We start from the raw sequence: 20,553 nt of genomic DNA, 5'->3' as shown, positions 1-20,553 counted from the left end.
TGTTCCTGTTGCCTTTTCAAAGTCTGCCATGATTCTTCTTCAAATTCACATCACACAAAACATGGTGGAAACATGGAATGCGCCAGTTGAGTCTCGTTTCCCGATCCATTCCGCTATCCTACATAATCCATCGTGCCCTGGCCGGGGCCGTGGGCTTACGCGTTCTCGCACCTCGAGTTCACGCGCTCATGTTCGCTACGCCTTCACGAAAAAGGAGCTCAACTGAAACGAATGCCCTCATCGCCCGTCGCATCGGCTGGGTCACAAGTTACGGTGAATTCCAAAAACACGCACAGCCTTTTCAAAGACTATCGTTCCTCCCCTCGAAAAATGCCCGCAAGAGCAGCCCGCCCGCGTCGGGATATATGTACACAAGCATCGCATCAGTCTCAGACCCCCACCAAACGCACCAAACTACGCCTTCACCACCGCCCCATCCACAAACGCCTCTTCCTGATTGATATCAAAAACATATACGCCGTCAACCATCCCCTTCACTTCTGTGGCAAACTTGACGTGTGCCGGATGCGCGAGGTACGTGTCCCGGTCGTCGGTGGACGCGAACACTAGGAGGAATCCATGGGTGTGGCCTGGCGGACCATGATGTCAATCATCTCAAACGACTGGGTCCGAGAGCACTAGAGGAACTGACTGACCTTGGTGTAAGCCCTCGGGACTGGAGTTCTCGCCGCGGATGAAGCTTCTGATCAGCGGCGTGCCGTCCGGGCGAGTGACGGAGGTGTTCAGCGACGTGAAGTGCCGGACAGAGGCTGATATTTCTGGAGAGGCGAGGGTGGGTTTGTATTTGAAGGAGACGAAGTGGTGGACGGGTGGCATGGTGGAGATGTGTTCAGGGGGTTGAGTGGGTTTTGGGGAATGGCAGCGTCTTTGCTCCAGTCATTCGCAGCCAAGTCCTGTTTCATCATCTCAGGGACCGGTGCACGATTACTGACCTTACAGCCGTCAGATTTTCGACGGTATTGTTGAAAAGAATTACACTGTCGGCGGACGACGTGCTTGGCATAATATGACAAGATGACAAGCTACAGCCCCAGACGCCCGCTATATACTTGTATGTACGCTGGGCCGAGGGTTGTCCCATTACCCGTCCCAAAGGTCTCGTATCATACTCGACCCGGTACTTCCCGCGCTGCGTGAAGCCGGACACTCACAAGTGAGTGCCAGAAAGTCCAACGCACACGACAGTCCAACGAACTTTTTCAACAAAGCTACAGTGTACGGTGGCCAGATATCCGGGGGCGACGGGCTCGCCAAGCCGCCGTCAATTTCCGTACTTCTTCAGATGTGCGGGTAGGCCGGCGACTTCTGGAAAAGTGCGTTGGACTGTCATGTGCGTTGACTGTCCGGCGCTTTCTCCAGAGAGTGCCGCCGGAGCGCCATCGGCGCGACTGCGGGCGAGTATGATACGCTTGGCAGGGGTATCTGGAGAATCTGTGAAATTGTCGCGTGCCTATCGGGTGTGCTCATGGCGAACATACTGTGTCATTGGAGGGGCCTGTTTGCAAAAAAACGGTATCTTTCCACAAACCTTCCGAGGACGGAGTAGGACTTATGTTCAGAACGTTCGAGAAGCGGCTACCTGGATCTAACGCATCAGTCAATAAGTGAAATACAGCCTTAGCAACAATATCGAGAGGAGCGGTTCTTTTGTATCCGGAAGGAGGAACAGAGCAATCCCGGCGGCGAGGGTTATTTGGGAACCAGAATTGCCTTTATAAAAATGAAAAAGCAAACATCAGATTTAATAGTCCCCATGGGCGTGCACGTGCTTGTGGAGCTGAACTTTATTCAGTCCATCACTTCGCAGACAGAGCTCCCCTGTTGCCGAGGTCGTTGGCGTTCATTTTCCTGCGCTTCACTGACAACCCGAACTTCCGTTTAACGCTGTCTCGTCTCTGCTCCCTACAACTGCTCCTACAACCTCCTCGCCATCCCAGCCTTATTGAGCAACGACCAGTCAATGTCTGTTTTACAGTTTGTTCAGAATGCGGTTCTCCCTGCTATCCCGCGGCACTCTCGACTTTCTTCCAGCTCGACAACAACTCCCTCACACCCGCTAACCGACTTGAGCGTTATCGAGGAGTGGGTTGACTTCCCCCATGCGGTTCGGTCGAATCGCTCTCTCCTGAGCGGAAGTTTGTTCCAAGGAACCATCAATAATACGCTTAAAACTCCCGTCTCATCTGAGCAGAACGTCCAAGCTTTTGCTGACGGTACTTTGCACCAGAGCTTGACGGATATCCTTGAGGCACTGGGCCATGCCGGGTATCACATCGTCGACATTACGGGCACCAAATCGGTAATCTTGGACCCGGACCGGATTCTTGACGGTGGCGAGGAAAAACCCATTCTGACGATAGAATTCAAGACCCCTTGGGCTTTTCCAAAACTACGCCAACTTGTTCAGACCTACCAGAGCGCGCAGCCCAAATCGAAAGTTCGCCGCGATGTCAATCAAATCTATGGGTACATGACGTTTAACCACCACCGCTACGGAGTTCTCACGACGTATGAGGAAACATACTTTTTGCAACGCGAATGGTCTGAGCCTGGCGGCCGTCTCCAGGTAGCAGGACCATTTAGCTACGACAGAAGCTCCCCTTTCACCGTCTTAGAAGCTTATACCACTCTTCTGTTACTCTGCATCGACAATTGGTTTTATGTGTCGCCCACCACCTCGCCGGCGCCATCCCGATCGGTATCCGCTTCTGCATCCCCGTCAACTTCGCGCCCGTCCACACCAATGCCATACATTCTCACCGATGTCGATATCAATGATGTCATGTTCAACAAAGGACGAGCCAGGGCCCGCATGGGTGCGGTGGTGGAGGGAACGTTCCGGGGAGCAAAGGTTATCTTCAAGATAGTCGACGAAAGCAAGAACCATCAATTCTCAACCGAGCTAGACAATGAAGTAGACCAGTATCGCGCCCTTGCACACCTCCAGGGTCGTACCATTCCCCGTTTTCTGGGGTACATTCGAGTGTGGAACATGCTGAAAATCCTGGGGCTGGAAGACTGTGGGGTTACTTTGAAGAAATCGGACCTCACTCCTCAGCTGATTGACGAATGCTTTGCTTGCCTGCGTTCGCTACACCAATCCGGCATCGTGCATGGAGATGTCCATCAGGGAAATTTCGTCTATCACCCGAGCTCTGGAGTGCGTCTGTTGGATTTGGGTTTCGCGCGGACGGGACCAGCGACTGACATGGAGGAGGAGTTCGAGGAGCTGACCACCGATCTTGAGTGACCGCACAACATACTCACGCCATGTTCTTTTGTAGAGTCCTTCGCAAGCTCCTATTGATAAGCTCCTACGAACTATTTCAGCCCTACAAACGGCCCGTGAAGTCATCCAGACTCAACCCAGCTATAAACTACGATACCCAATAGGAGCTTGCGAAGACTCCACAAAAGAACATGGCGTGACTGAGTCTGGATGACTTCACGGGCCGTTTGTAGGGCTCAAATAGTTCGTAATGACACCCTCAAAGCATGATTAATTGCGATGGGAGTCCTTGCTGAGTAGAATAGTTCCCGTAATTGCTTCTCTCTCCCACCCCGAAACGATCATGCAAGCACGAGTTGGGAATGTCTATATATCTATTGACTGACTTGGGAGATTGACAGTTCGACTCGCAAGGCAGCTTGTGCACCAATAAATGATTTTCTTGCGCTCCTACTTATATCCGCTTCAACGAAATGCCATGGCGGTCTCTTTCTACTTCGGGCGGATGACATCCGCACTGACTGCATAGACGGGAGGCGGATGGTTGCGAAGGTTTCTAGATTTACCCTGGGTCCAGCCCTACCTGCATACAAATCCAAAAAGGGTGATCATCAATCCACTCGAGAGCCTCGGCCTTGACTTCCTAGAACCCGGACACTAACTGTTTGTCGGGGCGGATGGCACAAGAGCGTCGGGGAAACGAGTTCTGTAAATTTCTTCGCAGCTTGCTGGCCCCCCCTCCTCGCAAGGTTTCTCGGTGAAGATGTGAGTTCTGCGCCACACAGTGCTGGCGGTATTTGGTCAATAGGCTAGGTTTCACTGTGTAAGTGCTTATGAGGGCTTGTCTTCGTTTCCGCACCCACTTCACAGCCTCCCATGCGTCAAATGCGCAACTCAATTGCAAATTATCTGACCCCGCAATTCGCCTTGAATGCACGACTGGAACGAATATCATCAACCTTTCCTGTTCAACTTCGGGCCAAGCATCACCCCGGCGTACCTCAAATTCGGCAGGATGGTAGTTGCCCTTTCGACGATGGTCAAGAGAAGCTGAATGCGGGTGGGCGGGCAGGATGGAGACAAATGGCCGTGCAAAACGTGCTTCTCACCTTCCTTAAAAATGCCTTCTAACAGAACCAAAAAAATTAGTTAAAAAATGGAGAACGAAGCGGTGAAAGAAGAGGTTCTTTTGTGCGGACCGGTAAAGAAGAGGCAGTGCACACGGCCGGGTTTGCGTGGTATGTACGATGGGAGTTTAGTTTGAACTGGATGTGGGTGTTTACGCGTATCATGTCGGCAGCAAACGCGTATTATGCCAGAGTATGTATGCACAGGGCCATGCGGGGAAACGAATGTAAGAGTGATCTTGCGCATCGAAGCTTAGGAACGCAGAAATGCATTAACCCGGTCAGGGCATCTTTCCTCTGGATCCCTCCGCTTCCTCCATTTGTCTTTGCCCCCGCGACTTATCACCTCAATATATACCTACAACCAGGATCTATCACGCTCCGCTCGGCAGCTGTCTAACTAGTCTACCCCTAACCCGAGTTACTCACCTCTAGCACGAGTTACCCACTCCTAGCCATCCCCCGCTCTGGGACTCGCTGAATATTGTACGCGAGCCAAACTCCGAGGTCTAGAAGGCCACGTCGAGCTTGCCCCATTATCAGGTAATTGCGGTCCTCCAAAGCAGTGTATGTACGTGAGGTCTTCGTGTCCTGGCGGATAGAACCTTCGATTCTCGTTGACTATTATCGCGAACGGGAGACTTGTGGTTTCACTGAAGTTGTGTCTGAGGAGTCGCCGTTCCCTTTCGAAGAATGCCGAGTTCCAGGCTTTGCAGGTTAAGAGGCAGTTGAGATAGTCGCGGGGCGATTCAAGTGCCACCAAGGTAATAGCTCCGGCGGTAGACTTTGGTGGCATCGTAGACTCAAGGGCGTCTTTTGGGGAGGAGAGTAGTTGGAGATGGCGAGGTGGATGGACGTACAGAGAGGGTGCCACTGTTAAGAAGCAAGATCAGCGGATCTGCTGGAAGTGAGACTTTGCCCATGTAACAAGTCAGTCATGCAGCTCACCGTCTAAGCTATCGGACCTTGGACCGGGGTGAGATGCATTTCATCCTCAGAGTGAAAGAGTGGATTGCCCGAAAGATCATTTTTTTCGAAAGATGGGGAAAAGTGGGAATCTGGGAAGGGACGCGCGGGCTTTGTAGGGCCCCGCAACAGTTTGTGTCCACGAGAAGCTCATCCTCGACCGACGACGAGCCATTTGTTGCGCTGAATAAATTGGGAGCAGCGGCCGGAGACATCCTATTCTTACTATGTACACTATTTTACACCAAGTGGACCCCGCTGGATTGCCTAAGAATAATTTATACTCTACGCACAACGACTTCTCCATGCACATTTGCCCTTACTTCCGCTCCTTCCGCCTCTTCCATCCCTTCTTTGTGAACTGGTCCTTCTCTTCCTGGATGCCTAAGAATTTGCGCTTGAAATACGCTCGCGAGTCCGTGTCGGCCATCAATTCCTCGACGATGTTGTCCCGGCGTTCTTTGCGCGTCATTCGGCTGGAGTAGAATTCAATGGGGCCTTGGATGATTGTTCCCATCTGAGAAGGTGCATGATTAGCGAAAGTTGCTGAGGTCTTGAAGTGGTAGAGAAATAGAAGTTCTTACCTGGAAGAACTTTGGCGGGTTGTTCAGGGTGCCCTTCTTGTAATGCCGTTTTGGGTCCAGCACCGAACGAGATTTGAGAATATGAAGGTCGCGTTTGATCTCGTCCGTCAGTTCTGGCGCAGGCATGTCAAACCATTTTGGGCCAGAGGTCTCCCTTGTCATCTGGTTGAGCGCCCAAGAATAAGCATCCCCTCCTACATCATTTGTTCTGAGAGGTTCGTAACCTACTGCCTTCTTCTTCTTTGCATCCCAATCCAAAGCCGGCGGCAGCGTCTCTGGTGCCGCCTGAACCACCAGCTTCTCGGGTCCGTTCTGCACCTTCTGCCTGCACAGCGCAACAGGGTCTTTCGGCTTTCCTGCGCTGTCCTTCTCCACCTCGGTTTCTATCACCACCGCCTTCTCCAAGTTGAGGCGGACAGGGCCCCTTCGTTTATCATTGTTGTCGAGGTAGACAATATCTCTCCGCTGGATTCCCGGGTCGAGTTTGACGGTTTCTAAGGGCTTCTTTTCGTTTTCTATTTGGAGGGAGCTGCGAGAGAGGCAAGTGGAATGAGGTCAACGGTTGTTCTCCGTGTTCCCTTGAAAACGTCACTTGCGTGCTTACATGACGGCAGCCTGGCGCTCTTGAAGAGCGCGGGTGGCCTTCTCCAGTAAAGAGTCGAGGTCGAGGTCAGCTGCGAGCGTCATGGTGATGGGGAAGCTTGCTGCAAATGCTTCGTTGGTTCAACTTGGTTGAGCGTCGGAGAAGTTGCGAACGGGGCAAAAGAATGAATGTTTAACATTCAATCCGCACGTGACCGATCTCGTGACCCGACAGGAAAGAACTTCGCAATGCCCAATTATCGCACTTTGGAGGTGTTGGTACTTCCAACCTCAGGACATTCCCCCATACAGCAGAAGCAACAATGGCAAAGAAGGCAGGAGGAGGAGGAGGAAAGCAAAAGTCGAAAGCCACGACCCCGGCAAAGGCCGCAGGAGCTGCCGCGAAAGCCGCTCGCGCCGCCAAAGTGACCCCGGCCTCGGACATCAACGCCTTCATTGAGGAGCAGCAGCTGGAAGTCGACCCTGAAGTGGCAGCAATGATGAAGGAGAACGACCCATCGGCCGTGAAGCTCAAGAAGGTCGGAGGGAAGAAGCAGAAGCACAAGGCGGCGGCAGTAGCTGTCGCGGCTGACAGTGAGGATGAAGAGAAGGAGGCAGCGGGAGAGAATGGAGCTGAGGAAATGGACGAGGAGGATGAACTGGAAATGCAGGCGTATCTGGAAATGATGAAGGGCAAGGGAGAAGAGGGTAGCGACGACGAAGAGCTGGTCGAGAAGGTGTATGCCAACAACACGGTATGCGTGGCGCGAAATAGTCTTACCCAAAACTTTGTGCCCTTTGCGTTCGCGGTGAGAAACAAACTCACACCTCTCGATCCACGTCCAGGTCGCACTATTGTCCCGCCTCGAAGACATCCGCCTCCCCACCACCCTTCCCTGGATCGAGACGCAATCCATCACCTCCCCAGCGCCTCTCGACCTCGAACAGGCAGACGTGCATGACGACCTGAAACGGGAGCTCGCGTTCTACAAGCAAGCGCTGTTCGGCGCAACAGAGGGCCGGAAAAAGATTCTGGCTGCCGGTGTGCCATTCTCCCGCCCGGACGACTTTTTCGCGGAAATGGTCAAGACGGATGAGCACATGGCCAGGGTCAGGCAGAAGTTGCTGGATGAGGCTGCGTCTATCCAGGCGGCAGAGAAGGCGAGGAAGCAGAGGGATCTCAAGAAGGTAGGGGGGTGGTTCTCCATATTATGACTTTATGCGGACAGTTTTACTGATCTCCAATTGACGTGTGAAATGAACAGTTTGGCAAGAAAGTACAACAAGAGAAACTGCTGGAACGCACGAAAACCAAAAAGTCCGAAATCGAAAAGGTCAAAGTCGCACGGCGGAAACACGCCTCCACTGAAAACGCGAACGACGACGGCAACGCCGGGGACGATCTGGATTTCGGTATCGAGCTGGACAAAGCCGACAAGGCCTCTCGCGGGGGTCGTGGCGGCAGCAGCGACGGTAACAAACGTAAACGCAAGGACGAGAAGTTCGGCTTTGGCGGCATGAAGCGGCACAAGAAGAGCAATACCGCCGACAGCGTGGACGATTTAAGCGGGTTCAGCGCGAAACGAATGAAGAGCAGTGTTGGTGGTGGTCGTGGTGGGGGTGGAGGGAGGGGGCGGGGCGCGAGTAGAGGTGGAGGGCGGGGACGTGGGGGTTCGAGGGGCGGGTCAAGGGGTGGGTCAAGGGGTGGAAGCCGTGGAAGGGGTTCGAGCAGAGGCCGGCGTTAAGCGATGACGTTTTTTGGTCGCGCATAGGCTTCGTAGGGGGTTGTGTGCATCGAGGCGAACTAGGAACGAGGGACTCTGGGAAAGCTGCACGACGTGGCCTGCATGTTCCCAGCGTGAACGGGCATCATTTTGCCGGTCGCTAGTCGCACTTCCCGACGCTATCACATGATTTCCACTCGTTTTGAGGGGAGAGAGAGGGGAACATGCACCTACGGCCTTTAAGGATCTTGGCGAGGGCATCATCGACACACCACGCCATTCGCATCACCATCGCATCTATATCGACATCACCATCATTGCATCCCCACATCCACATTCGCATCATATCATAGCGATGGAAAACTTCCCCTTCCGCACACATTCTTGCATGCACGCCGCAATTCGCGGAATCCCACCGTTGTATCTACTCCAGCCTCTACTGCGCCCCCTTTTGTCTGATATTTTATTCTTCTTATTTAAGATTTCTTGCATTTTAAACCTTCTTTGTCGGTGCGATTGATGATACAAATACATGTGCTGAACATGCAGCACCGCGCGCTTTCCAGAAATGAGGATTCCTTACGCATTGGCAAATGAGGCAGTCGCAAGTGCTGTTCACCAACACAGAGAGAGACGAAGTACACCCGCGCACCCTCAATAGTCGCAAGGGGCCGCCGTATGCTGTAAAGGGGCCCAAGTTTTCAACCTATCAGCTGTGGCGCAGGAAGTGACCTGGATCTGGAACGGACACAGTGCATTCCACCTCCGAGACCCAACGACCCGCCCAACATCGACCCGACGCTTGCAACGAAAATGTCCTCAAGTACTCGTACTCCCGCTTCCGCCGCACCGACGGCGCCCGTCTTGAACTTCTTGGAGTTGACGGGTACGTGAAGCGAGGTCCGCATTTCCATGTTTTGTCATGCGTCTGAAGGGAGGGCCTAACCAAAACCCCAATCATCCCAGACACCCTCATCGAATTCCTCGAAGTAGCCATCCACTACATCCTCTACATCCGCTCCGTGTACCCCGCCGAACTCTTCTCCCCCCGTCGCAAATACAACGTCCCAGTGCGCATGTCGCGACACCCCGTGCTAAACGGGTACATCCGCGATGTCCTCTCGGGTCTAACCCCCGACCTTCAACGCGGCACCGTCTCGAAACTCTATCTGGTCATCCACGACCCACGGACGAAACAGCCCTACGAGAAATTCACGTTCCAGATCCGGACGCTGACGGAGGGGCTGAGCGAGAGCATGTTGAAGAACGCGGAGAGTAGTATTGGGGTTGGGGATGTGGAGAGGCATTTGCGCGCGTTTTTGCTCAAGATATCGGTGTGTGATGCGTTGCTGGCGCCTAATCCGCCCGACGCGGCGTTTGCGATTCTGGTGGAGTTGAGTGAGGAGGCGAAGGGGCCGGTCAATGAGTTGGCGAAGGCGGCGCCGTGGATTCCGAGCGACCCGGGGCAGGTGGATGTGAGCGCTGCCGCGATTGTGCCGTTGAAGACTATGGATGCTGGGATATTGAAGATGCAGCTTTATGTGGAGGAAAGTGCGGAGAAAGGCGAGGCAAGGGATGTGGATTTGGGGAGTGGGAGTGGGGGTTGAAACGTGGGATTTGAGGGTTGGGTAGAGTTTGTATGGGATGTTATGTGCGTAGTCTGGAAAGAATCGGTGGCATTACTACTCCATTTGAAATCCATCCATCAAGCGGGATCGAGGCTGTCATGTACGGCAGACGATGTGCTTCGGGCACCACACTCTGCTTCATCACAGCATTAGTACGCAGGCGTAGAACGAGATCGCGGCTACAATCAATATATCTGCAACCACCCTTCGTCACCCACCGTTTTTTACACACCACACCCCTCACCATACGCACAAACCTTTTTCACTTGCGGAGAGAAGACTGCACTTACCTTCCCACTTACAAATACTAGACGAAGCTTAGTATATCAATGGCTTAGTAGAAACGCGCCGCTTCGGATACGCTTACCGTTACGCATGAAGTGTGGTGAAGGCAGGAGGGGATGGGCTTCGTGCCGATACTGGAGCAGTGGCACATTCAGACATGGATAGACGCGGACTGGGTTGGGCCTGCGAAACCCTTCCCTCAGCGCGTTGTTCACTTGCTTACGCTTCCGCGTTTTGACGTGATTTGACAGGGTTTAGGCTCCAGCGCTGTCGGCTTCGTAAGCGATATGATCCTTCTTTCCCTTTTTCCCAAACGCGGACATTAAATAAGCCCAAACTTCTTTCCGTTCCCAATGCGAATATGAGGAGCAGAACTCACCTTTTCTCCGACTCTCGCCGTTGCGTGTCTCCGCGTTCTCCTCAATGCTGCAATCCGCCGGGTTGAAACTCCGCCCCCCCTTCCCCCTCTCTCTGTCTCGCACCTTTGGTATACTGTACAGTCAGTGGACAAAAAGCTGTGTGCACCCCATATGGATTTCAATGACCGTTTCACAAAGCGCACCGCGCGTTTTGGAGCCGCAAGCTTGAGTATTGAAGCCAGCGACGAAGCCGTGATGGCGAAATGCACGCCAACATCTTCACCACCTCAGCTATGGGGAAACCTCTCACACCACAAAAAAGGGCAGCCATAGTTGCCCTCCATATAGCAGGCAAGACGACATCTGAAATTGCAAGGCAGGAGCACGTTCACAGGAATACTGTGAGGAACACTATTAAGAGGTTTGCGAACGAGAGTGCCACTGCACCAACCGCCTATCAATCGAAGAAGCCAACAGGAAGACCAGCTAAGTACCAGCCTTCTGATGATGATTTGGCTGCCTTCCGCAGTATTGTTGTTGCTGACAGTAGCACTCGGGAGAAAACACTAAAACAGATCACTTTTGAATTCACACAGCTCACCGGACTCCAGGTGTCTGCAAAAACAGTGCGTCGCTACCTACGGGACCTGCTCTATCTCACCTCGCGTTTCAAGGTCCGAAAGCCACTATTGACAGAGGACCATAAAGCAGCACGCCTTGCATTTGCACTGCAGCACCAAGACTGGACGGAAGCGGACTGGTCTCGTGTTTTCTGGACTGATGAGACGTCCTTTGAAATTGGCTGGGTACCTAAAATGCGGTGCTGGCGCTTACGAACTGAACGTTTTCATCCCAATTGCATCCAGGGCACCAGGAAGAGTGGACGAAAAACATTCATGTATTGGGGAGCATTCATTGGAAATGCAGTAGGTCCAATGAAAGAGATGCAGCGTGTTCAGCGAGAGGGTCAAAACCGTGGAGGGATTAACTCTCCTGCCTATGTGCAACATCTTACTGCTAACATGTTGCCGATGTGGCGGAATTTAGAGATTTTTCTTCCCAATCCTCTCTTCATGCAGGACAACGCCCCTATTCATACATCGGCTGAAACTCGACAGTTCTTTGATGAACACGGCATTGAGCTTCTTCCCTGGCCAGCGCAGAGTCCAGATCTCAATCCGATTGAGAATCTGTGGGCAATGCTCAAACGGAAGGTATCGAAAGCGAACCCTACCCCTTGAATGTTGGACAACGTTGTGCAAACTATATGGCCCACAATGCAGCCGCATCTTGATGCATTGACACGGTCAATGCCATCAAGAATGGCAGCCGTAATCGCAGCCAATGGGGGGACAACTAGGTATTAGCGAAATTCAGATCTAGATCCATTCATTTAGGTCAGGTTTCGCAATGCCCCAAGATTAAGGATGATGAGTTGATGTCGCGCAACGCGCGTCAGACACTGACTTAATCTGGCATGCACACAGCTTTATGTCCACTGACTGTACATGGGCATGCACACGGGGGGAACACTGCATAATGGGAACCCTATCCTGACGGGGAGTTCTGCCACCGCCCGCCACGGCACCACTCTCCGTCTCCATGGGACTTCCGGGTTCAAAAGAGGCTACTCCCTCGGTCAACTCAGTTTCTTCACGCCGACCACCAAACCCATACGGTAAGTTGAGTGCGCAGTGTATCGAACACACCTTCCAAGTGCATCTCGTATCATTTTGTTGCTTCTTGTACGCATGGCCAATGTCAGGTACGCCTTTGCGCGAGGACAATGCCCAAGATGGGATGCAACACCCCCGCGCCATGACATGAGGTAAGCTACGCCAATGCCGCAGTCCTCATCCAATTTTCGAGCGTGGGAGGAGCGTGGGCCGCGGTGCACACAAGGTACGCGTTTTCGGAATGGGGCCGAAGAAGGGCGGTTGGCAGGCATCGCCGTCTCCGCCTTACCAGGATCACCTCCCGGCGCGTAGGTGCATGCACGCACAGTATGATTGAGTGCCACGGTGTAGAAGTGTCAGGCCTGGTGGGTTAGGCAAGCGATGCCAGGAGATACCCCCCTCTCGTCCTTACAGTACTCCAAGGTCCGAGCGAGATTCTGGCCATACCATTCCGTTTGGTACCCCCTCTCCAGGAAATGAATGGGAGACGCCTTTGCAGAGGACTGCTTCACCGGTTCTAACCGCCAAGTTCCATCAATGTGTGGTCCGGAAAACATCCCTCTCAATCCGTCACCTAGAGACGTTGAACCACCTGCGCTTCGATCAGTCAGCCGTGTGCCAATGCTGTTCCTCCGGGGCTATGTACTGTATGCAGGGCATCGATGGATCGACGCTGGGATCGACGAGACGAGACGAGACGCGCAGCAACGCCCGCAGCGGCCGCCGTCCCTTCTCCGACTTGCCCACCCAGTGCCCACGCTCCATCCAGCAACCGCACTCCCACGGACGAAGGATTAAGGAACCACTCTGCACTCTCAAAGACTCGCTCGTACTCGCCTTTCTACATCTACTTCATATCGCCCGCTTCTAATAGTGTCAAGATGAAGGTAGGCCGCCGCCGCCCGGTGCCCGATGTCATGTCATATCCGAGTGCACACTAACCCGCTATGTCTTGTAGATCATCATTGCAGGAGGTGCTGGTTATATTGGCTCCCATATCGTGCGGGAGCTGTCGAAGCACTCTCACGAGCTGGTCATTCTGGACAACCTATCCACAGGTACGACTAGGTGAAATCGCCCGTCCCGATGCCCTGAATTCACACCTCATTCCCAACCTCCCCCATCCAGGCCACACACAATCGATCCCAAAGGGCGTCGCATTCGAACAAGGTGACATCCGCGACAAAGCCTTCCTCGAAACGGTCTTCTCCAAACACGTCCCCGACGCCGTCTTCCACTTCTCCGCCTCCATCGAAGTCGCACAGAGCGTCGCGGACCCGCTGTCTTACTACGAAAACAACGTGTCCGGGACCATCACCCTCCTGCAAGCGATGCAGAAGCACAAGACAAAGTACTTCATCTTTTCCTCCACGGCCGCGCTGTTCGGGATGCCCGAGCGCGTGCCCATCGAGGCGGACGATAAGACGCACCCGATCAACCCGTACGGCGAGACCAAGCTGGTGGTTGAGAAGCTGCTGCAGTCGTGCGACGAGGCGTTTGGGCTGAAGTCTGTGTGTTTGAGATATTTCAACGCGTGTGGGGCTGATGAGGCAGGGGACATTGGAGAGGACCATACGCCCGAGTCCCACTTGATCCCGCTGATCTTGCAGGTCCCGCTGGGCAAACGGGAGAAGATCTTCATCTTTGGGGACGATTACCCGACCGAGGATGGGAGCTGTGTTAGGGACTATGTGCATGTCACGGATCTGGCGTCCGGGCACGCTTTGGTATGTGTGTGGTCGATTGGGACTGGCGTCTCGACCGGTTCGTCCATCTCTGACCCCGTCATTACCCTGTCCGCAGGCCCTGGAGTACCTAGCGAAACACAACATCTCCAACCGCTTCAACCTCGGCTCCGGCGAAGGCTACTCCGTCAAGCAGATCATCGAAGCAGCCCGCCGCGTCACGGGACATCCCATCCCTGCGGAAATCAAACCAAGGTGGCGTACCATATAAATTTCACCCATTCCCCTCCCCCGCACCCGACTCAACCTGAATATGACATTTTCTTGGTTTAGACGCGCCGGCGACCCCGCAACCCTGATCGCATCCTCGGAAAAAGCCGAAAAGATCCTCGGCTGGAAACGCAAGTACGACACGATCGACAGCATCCTCGCGACCGCGTGGAACTTTCATCAGAAGCATCCGAAGGGGTTCTAGGGCGGATTACATTTACCTCAGCGCCTTTTCCTTCGGGTTGGTGTGATGATTGTCGATGACGATGTACGGCGTTTGCATACCTGGGCTAGCTGCTGTCGGTGTCTACGTAGTCCCCCCCGAAGAGCATCCCGTAGAGTACCACTAGCTTTCCGACACCGGCGTACTAACCTCCCCCTCTCCCGACTCCCCACTGTATCATCCATCTTGTGAACCCTAATGAACAAGTTTTTTGTAGTGTGGGACCCTCCGTAACAGTAGCGTTTTCATTAAGCCGTAAGCATATGAGCAGTATCCAAAAAGAGTTAGCCAAATTCCCCAGATTGGCAGAAGGTAACAGCTAGTAGGGGATGATCACGTATATGAGGGTATGGGGGCTAGTTAGATAAATGGAGGGGGTATATCCTCCACCGGGGATACTCCTCGCCGCACCATCACAGTCACCTCTCATATGCAGCCGGTAACGATTGTATCCCCCCACCGACCCCCGCAAAAGTAACCCGCTCAAGCACCCTCTTCAACTCCTCCACCCTCCCCTCCAGCTCACGCGCCTTTTCGTCAAACTCTGCCTTGTGCCGGCCGCCGCCGCCGCTGCCGCGGGAGGCGATCCAGGCGAGCACGATGGATTTGGCGGACTTGAAGAAGTGCTCGATCGTGGCGAGGAGGTGCGGGATGGTTGACGGGGTTGGTAGCGGGCGGGTGAGAGATTGGGGGTGCGATGGTGGTGGGGTTTGCGATGGTGGTTGTTGTGATGGAGGCCGTGATAACGAGGCATCTGTCGAAACCGCCCGAGCGCCGGTGGACTCCTCAAACGACGGCGGCAGATCCTCCCCTTCCCCCACCTGGGGCCCACCACCCCCCGCCGCCCTGCCCGGGCCGGCCCTGACCAACAGCTCCGCCTCAAGCACCATCATGTTGAACGGCACCGGATTCCTCGGCCACCTCACGCTCCCATCGCTCGCGCCAAACCCTTCCACAAACACGCCGATCTGGGCCTTCAACAGCGCCAACATCTCCAATAGCTCCTGGGCGTGGTCCGCCGGGTCCGTGACCGAGTCGGATGTGAGGAGGGAGGGCCAGTCGTGTTGCAGGGCGGCGATGTCGTCGAGGGATTGGGTGAGGTCGTCGAGGGTTTCGGCGAGGAGGGGGAGGAGGAGGTCGGGGTTTGCGAGGACGGTGGTGGAGGAGGTGGAGGAGCGGCGGGTTAGTTGCGCGGTTAGGGTGGGGACTGTGGGTTCGTCTGGGGTGATGGGAAGGAGGTGGGGGCGGTAAGCGTGCGTGTTATCTCATATGTGGGGAGTGCGGAGTATACAATGCAGCTTTGGGGATGATGGCGCTTACCTTCGACGACGCCGGTTAACGCAAAGGGTATAACGGCACTGATCTCCCTCTGGTTCCCTCCAAACGCCTTCGCCGCATCCGCTATCGTGACCGTGACCTTCACCGAGTACGTCACCTCGACATTCGCCCTGCTCAAATCGTCCACGGGCGGCGGGGTAGACGCCACAAACCCTTTCTTGTTCTCCACCTGCATCGATTCCGCCGACCGCTGCCAGTCCAGGAGCGGGATCTCGGCGGGCACATCGTTCTTCTTGGGCCGGTTACCGACGCCCGCGCCCATCATCATCGTGTAGGAGCCCGTGAAGGTCGAGTTGGCGGCCGGGTCGTACCGCGGCGCGGGGTTGTCTTCGAACAGCGCGACGGTGGCTTTGAACTGCAGTGTGTCGCGGCTCGGTAACCGCATCGAGACGGCTTGCAGACCTTTGAGCTGCACGCGATGCACTTTCTGCGAGGGCTGCAGGTGCGTCACCTCCACATCGACCTTCAGATCGTCGTCCATGGTGCATAGCGGTTTCCCCACGGTGGCTTTCAACACCACCTCGGGGTTCCTGGACCGCCCAAACGACAACAGTGGCGCTTTCAACGCCTGAGTGGCGACGCGCGCCGCCTGCTGACCAGCAGCACCCAGCCCGCCGCCCAATCTATGCTCGACCAAAAAATGCAGCGTCGCCCGCGACCGCCGCTGCATCGAAGCGGAACTCGTGTCCGTCACTACGCCGTTCATGTCCATTCCCCAACCCCCGCCGCCGTCGTTGCTGTTGTTCGCTCCCGGTGCCGACAGCGTGTTGTGCTCACCCGCTAGCGTGCTGCGCCGCCCGAGGTAGCCCACCACCTCCCAATGCACGCCGACGGGCAGGCCGTCATGCAGGTCTGTCGGGTTGAAGGCGAGCGAGGGTGAGAGCGGCTCTACGCCAAAGTGGAAAGTGAAGGGGTATTGGCGGCGTTGCTGCGGTTGCGGCTCGCCCGTGGGTGATGTTGGGGGGTCGGCGGGTGCGGCTGATAATGGTTGTGTGGATGTGTAGAGCGTTCGTCGGACGACAGAGCCCAGCCCTGTCTTGTACACCATGATACATCGCACTTCCGCATATGGCGCTAAAAACACAACGCAAACGTATCAGTGTATACCCCACAAGAATCTCAACTCCTCCCAATATTACCATATCGCTCCAAAACAACCCGCTGCTCCCCATCCACGGGCTCCATCACATTCACAACCCCCGTCAGCGGTGACCACCTTCCCCCATCATACGCCACCACCCTTCGATCCTCCACAAATACGCTGATGACCCTATCTTTCGAATGGCGGCCTATTAGCGCCCGTGCCCGCCCGCCGCCGCCGCCGCCGCCGCCACCGGTTCGAGGAGGGCCCGGGGAGGTGTCGAGCGGTATGGGTGGTTTTTCGGAGAGGGATGCTTGGGAGGTTGCTGTTGCCATTGTACGTTTCTTGTTCTTCTATGGTCTCTCTGTGTGAGGGTGATGGATGGGGGAATGTAGCAAGCACTCTCGGGCTAGTGTCTGGGTGGGGGATGGATGGGGGGGTATCTGGGGTTGTTGTGCAGTCCTCATTGCCTTCGTTTGCGGTTCGTCGTGAAGCCACTTTTCTTGAGGGCACTTGTTGGGTGTCGCCATTCGGGAGGGAGGTCACGCGCCCATTCCGCCCTCCTCCAAGTAGCACAGGAACATTCGGCACTCGGCACAAATAAACGCACAACCGCTGACGTCGAAACTCGGAATGTCCCAGCCCATTAACGACGCAGATCAATCGTCCGCTGCATCTCCCGACGGAAGCTTCAACAAAACGTAAAAGGCAAATCAAGCCGGTGAGGTCAAACGTGAACGGCGTCCCGGACTCCGCCGTGTAAGAGCAATGTTGCGCCAGTTCAGCACCCTTGAGCGAACGGTATAACATCCAACCGACTGGCCATTGACTGCTCTTTGCCCCAAGGAAACCCAGCGGAACATCTCCATTTCATAAGTATATTCATAAGTAACATCAAAAATTCATCGAGCCGAAAAAAAACGGGGGGGTGGCATCAACAACGACCATGCGTATATTGCGCGCGGGGAGGTGGAGAGATAAGGGTGGGTAGTGTGAGCGAATGTGTGAGTAGACGTTGTCGACCTCAAACACACTTAGTGACCGACGCCGTTGGTGATAGCACCGGTCGCGTTAAGGGGCTTGCGGACGGTGAAATAGAACATGGGTGTCATCAGGTGCTGCTCGCCGGCGGCGACGAGGGCGTCGGCGGCCAGGTTGAGCAGGCTGGACACCTTGCGGGTGCCTGCTGGTGCCAGGCGGGCGGTTTCGAGGGTGAAGACCATCTTGTCCGTCATCCTGTAGGAATCATAGTGGAAAGGTAAGGTGAGTTTCATCAAGTCAAGTGATATGGAGGGATTTGCGAGACGCCTACCATCGACCAATGGGCGTCATCCTCCATCGGCCAATCTGCTCCATATTTAAAGAGTAGCTGCCCTTCAAGGGGAGGTACCACGGGTCCTGGGCATCCGCCAACGGGGAGTTGGGGTCCGCAAGATCGCAGTACTCCTCAATCTCAAACCCGACGCTCCTCAACGCAGCAAGACATTGTGGGATGGTGTAGAGCTTAGAGATGGAGTTTCCTTCCTCGACGTCGTGGATGACCTTGAGCTGCTTGGGGTCGTTGGGGTTGTAGCGCTCGGTGGTGAGCCACTCGTAGCAGGAAAATTTGGAGCCTGGCTTCAGGACGCGGAAGATCTCGCCGTAGACGTTCTCGAGGCGCGCGGCGTGGCAGGTCGCTTCGATGGCGTAGGCGGCGTCGAAGCTGGCGGCGGGGAAGGGCATGGCTTGGAAGTCACCCTGATTGAGAGGTCGGACAAATCCAATTAGATTTCGTTCTGATGTGTGTAGAATGCCGTCGACGAAAGACAACCCGTCTCTCGTAAAGCCTACCTTCTGGGCCTTGCAAATGGAAGACAGACCGAGGTGCTTGGCGAGGTGGTTGCAACGCTCGACCTGGTAGGCATTGTTGTTAAGACCAGTGATGGTGGCACCGCTGAACTTGGCGATTTCCCTCAAAGGACCACCTAAATGACAGAGGCAGTGTCAGTAAAACATCCGTACATTGGGTGATACTCTTGCCGCTGAGCCCTTAGGACTAGCAACCCTGTGATATGTATTTGCGTACTCACCGACACCACAACCGACGTCGACGCACTGCATGCCCGGCTTCAAGCCCAGCTTGAGAGCAAGGAAGTCCTCGTGCTGCGCCACGCAGTTCTTGAAGGTCGTCTCCTTGAACATGCGCGCAAAGTGGAACGACATTCCCCAGCCTACAAACACAGACAACAGCAAGGAAAGGAGAAAGGGGATCGCAGATCGTTAGCTGCCTGGTCTTCCGAAAGGGGCGAACCGTATTCAGCAGTCGCATCGAAGGAAAAAAAACGCACCATATTCGTAAAAATCAGTAACAAGATCATAAAAGTGGTTGGTAAGCTTGTCCGAACCCGCCCTCCTCGCTGCAACCGAGTTCTCATCCTCAACCAGGGTGGTAGTGGAAACGTTGCGGTCCGAGTCCCAGTACTTGTAGTACGAGTCTACGGTGTCCTTGTGGGACGCCGTGTCGGTGTTCTTCACTTTCAGACGGGAGAGGAATCCGCTGAGTTTGGGATCTTGCACGGGGGTTGGGACGCCGCCGGTGGGTTGGACTGCTACTCGGGTCATCGTGATGGTGGGTGAGGTTATGCTGTGGTGGAGGCGAGTGTGCGGATGGGGGATGCTGAGTTTTGAAGATGAGGGTTTTCTCGGGGTTGAGGGAATAGGGGGCGAGTCTCGGGTAGATATATGGATGGCAGGGCCGAGGGAGCGACGAGCAGTTCCTGTCCGATGATATGATCGGAAGGTATTACGCAGCAGTCATTAGATCCCCAAGGCCGAGGCAACCATGCTTTGCCGCGGGGGCCACAAACTGGTGGCCCATTCCGTCCGTTGGGTGCGATGCCAATAGCCAGTGGCACCAAGTAAGTCGTTCCACTAGGCGGAGATCCTTGAGGCACAGCTGCTCCGTACTTTTTTCATGTCCGAAAGCTAATCAGATGTCATGGTGACAATGGGCCAGCTCACTTTTCTCTTCCAACCAACGGAAGTCCTTCGGGCGTTCGGCCCCGAAAGCCGTGAGCCCTGGCAATGGGAGATCTTTCGGATGTCGAGTCCGGTAGCCGCTGACGATAAAGGGAAGGTCGGGGCTTGAACCCTCGCGAATGGTGAGCCGATGAAACGACTGCGTCCGTGGGGGAGAGCATTTGGCTAGTCACTGATCAATCTGGGGGGCGGCACATGCATCCGACAGGGGGATGATGTCCTGCAACAACCTGATGATTCGTCCTCTGGAGACATGTCCGAAGGAAACGCCCTCTGACCTCAGCTCACCCACTCACCAAAGTCTCCCTCTCACGAAACGACGCGCTCTGAACGCGTTCTCCATGTCTTGCTGCCTGTCTGCGTCGCATGGCATGATGCGCGGAGAGCGAGCGAGCGAGGCGACAGGAAGGCGCCGGAAACCGGAGCGGAGGTCCGACGCCGACTTCCGTAAGGCAGCACAGGAACGCGTCCGGTAATATAATCATCTAATTCCACAACCACCCCACCTGACTCACGCAAATGACGGATTCTGACAGCGCGTCCAGCACCCTGTCAAAATGCGGTCCCCAGGTTTCTTACACATGACCGGATCTCTATTATGAGAAAAACTTGATACATGGGAACCAAATCTGGCGGTCCATTAGAACGGCAAATACGGAGGCATAAGCAATCGTTCCCCAACACTACGCATATGTCAGTTTGCCTTCTTTCGACATAGGAATGTCTGGCGGGGTGTCATCGACATCGAATATCACAT

General features: G+C 54.8%; 8 protein-coding genes across 8 annotated transcripts; 4 read left to right on the top strand and 4 right to left on the bottom strand.

Moving 5' to 3' along the window:
• Positions 1–7: 7 nt before the first annotated feature.
• On the bottom strand, positions 8–961 carry EV422DRAFT_535708 (uncharacterized protein). The gene is made up of 2 exons (XM_053070770.1): positions 657–961; positions 8–590 (listed from the first exon to the last, which is right to left on the bottom strand). The coding sequence occupies exons 1-2, from the start codon at positions 835–837 to the stop codon at positions 415–417; spliced, it is 357 nt and encodes a 118-aa protein (XP_052924155.1). The 5' UTR covers positions 838–961; the 3' UTR covers positions 8–414.
• Positions 962–1,869: 908 nt separating this feature from the next.
• On the top strand, positions 1,870–3,658 carry EV422DRAFT_122809 (uncharacterized protein). The gene is made up of 2 exons (XM_053064682.1): positions 1,870–3,331; positions 3,484–3,658. Exon 1 carries the CDS (start codon positions 1,982–1,984, stop codon positions 3,269–3,271), a length of 1,290 nt encoding a protein of 429 aa, XP_052924154.1. The 5' UTR covers positions 1,870–1,981; the 3' UTR covers positions 3,272–3,331; positions 3,484–3,658.
• Positions 3,659–5,662: 2,004 nt separating this feature from the next.
• On the bottom strand, positions 5,663–6,089 carry EV422DRAFT_498172 (Fcf2 pre-rRNA processing-domain-containing protein; the record flags this gene model as incomplete). Its single annotated transcript, XM_053067997.1, has 2 exons — positions 5,663–5,860; positions 5,928–6,089. 2 exons carry the CDS (start codon positions 6,087–6,089, stop codon positions 5,663–5,665), a joined length of 360 nt encoding a protein of 119 aa, XP_052924153.1.
• Positions 6,090–6,802: 713 nt separating this feature from the next.
• On the top strand, positions 6,803–8,254 carry EV422DRAFT_589009 (eukaryotic rRNA processing protein EBP2-domain-containing protein; the record flags this gene model as incomplete). The annotated part of the gene is made up of 3 exons (XM_053073504.1): positions 6,803–7,264; positions 7,356–7,697; positions 7,775–8,254. The coding sequence occupies exons 1-3, from the start codon at positions 6,833–6,835 to the stop codon at positions 8,252–8,254; spliced, it is 1,254 nt and encodes a 417-aa protein (XP_052924152.1). The 5' UTR covers positions 6,803–6,832.
• Positions 8,255–9,210: 956 nt separating this feature from the next.
• On the top strand, positions 9,211–9,840 carry EV422DRAFT_498255 (MAD2 mitotic arrest deficient-like 2; the record flags this gene model as incomplete). Its single annotated transcript, XM_053068006.1, has 1 exon — positions 9,211–9,840. A coding segment is annotated over one exon (630 nt), but the record flags the coding sequence as incomplete, so codon positions are not given.
• A 2,744-nt stretch (positions 9,841–12,584) lies between these two features.
• EV422DRAFT_122736 (uncharacterized protein) lies at positions 12,585–14,350 on the top strand. Its single transcript, XM_053064681.1, has 5 exons — positions 12,585–13,068; positions 13,140–13,239; positions 13,310–13,908; positions 13,985–14,121; positions 14,200–14,350. Exons 1-5 carry the CDS (start codon positions 12,844–12,846, stop codon positions 14,339–14,341), a joined length of 1,203 nt encoding a protein of 400 aa, XP_052924150.1. The 5' UTR covers positions 12,585–12,843; the 3' UTR covers positions 14,342–14,350.
• Positions 14,351–14,778: 428 nt separating this feature from the next.
• Positions 14,779–16,745, bottom strand: EV422DRAFT_507685 (uncharacterized protein; the record flags this gene model as incomplete). The annotated part of the gene is made up of 2 exons (XM_053068674.1): positions 14,779–15,578; positions 15,680–16,745. 2 exons carry the CDS (start codon positions 16,743–16,745, stop codon positions 14,779–14,781), a joined length of 1,866 nt encoding a protein of 621 aa, XP_052924149.1.
• A 984-nt stretch (positions 16,746–17,729) lies between these two features.
• EV422DRAFT_122596 (S-adenosyl-L-methionine-dependent methyltransferase) lies at positions 17,730–19,693 on the bottom strand. Its single transcript, XM_053064680.1, has 5 exons — positions 19,106–19,693; positions 18,848–18,988; positions 18,609–18,742; positions 18,091–18,515; positions 17,730–18,014 (listed from the first exon to the last, which is right to left on the bottom strand). Exons 1-5 carry the CDS (start codon positions 19,377–19,379, stop codon positions 17,813–17,815), a joined length of 1,176 nt encoding a protein of 391 aa, XP_052924148.1. The 5' UTR covers positions 19,380–19,693; the 3' UTR covers positions 17,730–17,812.
• Positions 19,694–20,553: the final 860 nt, after the last annotated feature.

Source organism: Fimicolochytrium jonesii (genome assembly GCF_025526975.1).
Source record: "Fimicolochytrium jonesii strain JEL569 chromosome Unknown EV422scaffold_18, whole genome shotgun sequence".
Classification (NCBI taxonomy): Eukaryota; Fungi; Chytridiomycota; class Chytridiomycetes; order Spizellomycetales; family Powellomycetaceae; genus Fimicolochytrium; species Fimicolochytrium jonesii.
This window is presented reverse-complemented; position numbering and strand designations above follow the sequence as displayed.

Bases quoted from the DNA above. Each gene is read 5' to 3' on its own strand.
- EV422DRAFT_122596 (XM_053064680.1), bottom strand. From the start codon at position 19,379: ATGACCCGAGTAGCAGTCCAACCCACCGGCGGCGTCCCAACCCCCGTG. The intron at 18,989-19,105 runs GTGCGTTTTTTT...CTGTGTTTGTAG, and splicing joins TACTGATTTTTACGAATATG to GCTGGGGAATGTCGTTCCAC. The intron at 18,743-18,847 runs GTGAGTACGCAA...TCTGTCATTTAG, and splicing joins CGACGTCGGTTGTGGTGTCG to GTGGTCCTTTGAGGGAAATC.
- EV422DRAFT_122809 (XM_053064682.1), top strand. From the start codon at position 1,982: ATGTCTGTTTTACAGTTTGTTCAGAATGCGGTTCTCCCTGCTATCCCG.
- EV422DRAFT_535708 (XM_053070770.1), bottom strand. From the start codon at position 837: ATGCCACCCGTCCACCACTTCGTCTCCTTCAAATACAAACCCACCCTC. The intron at 591-656 runs GTCAGTCAGTTC...ATGGTCCGCCAG, and splicing joins TCCCGAGGGCTTACACCAAG to GCCACACCCATGGATTCCTC.
- EV422DRAFT_122736 (XM_053064681.1), top strand. From the start codon at position 12,844: ATGGATCGACGCTGGGATCGACGAGACGAGACGAGACGCGCAGCAACG. The intron at 13,240-13,309 runs GTACGACTAGGT...TCCCCCATCCAG, and splicing joins TCTGGACAACCTATCCACAG to GCCACACACAATCGATCCCA. The intron at 13,909-13,984 runs GTATGTGTGTGG...CCCTGTCCGCAG, and splicing joins TGGCGTCCGGGCACGCTTTG to GCCCTGGAGTACCTAGCGAA.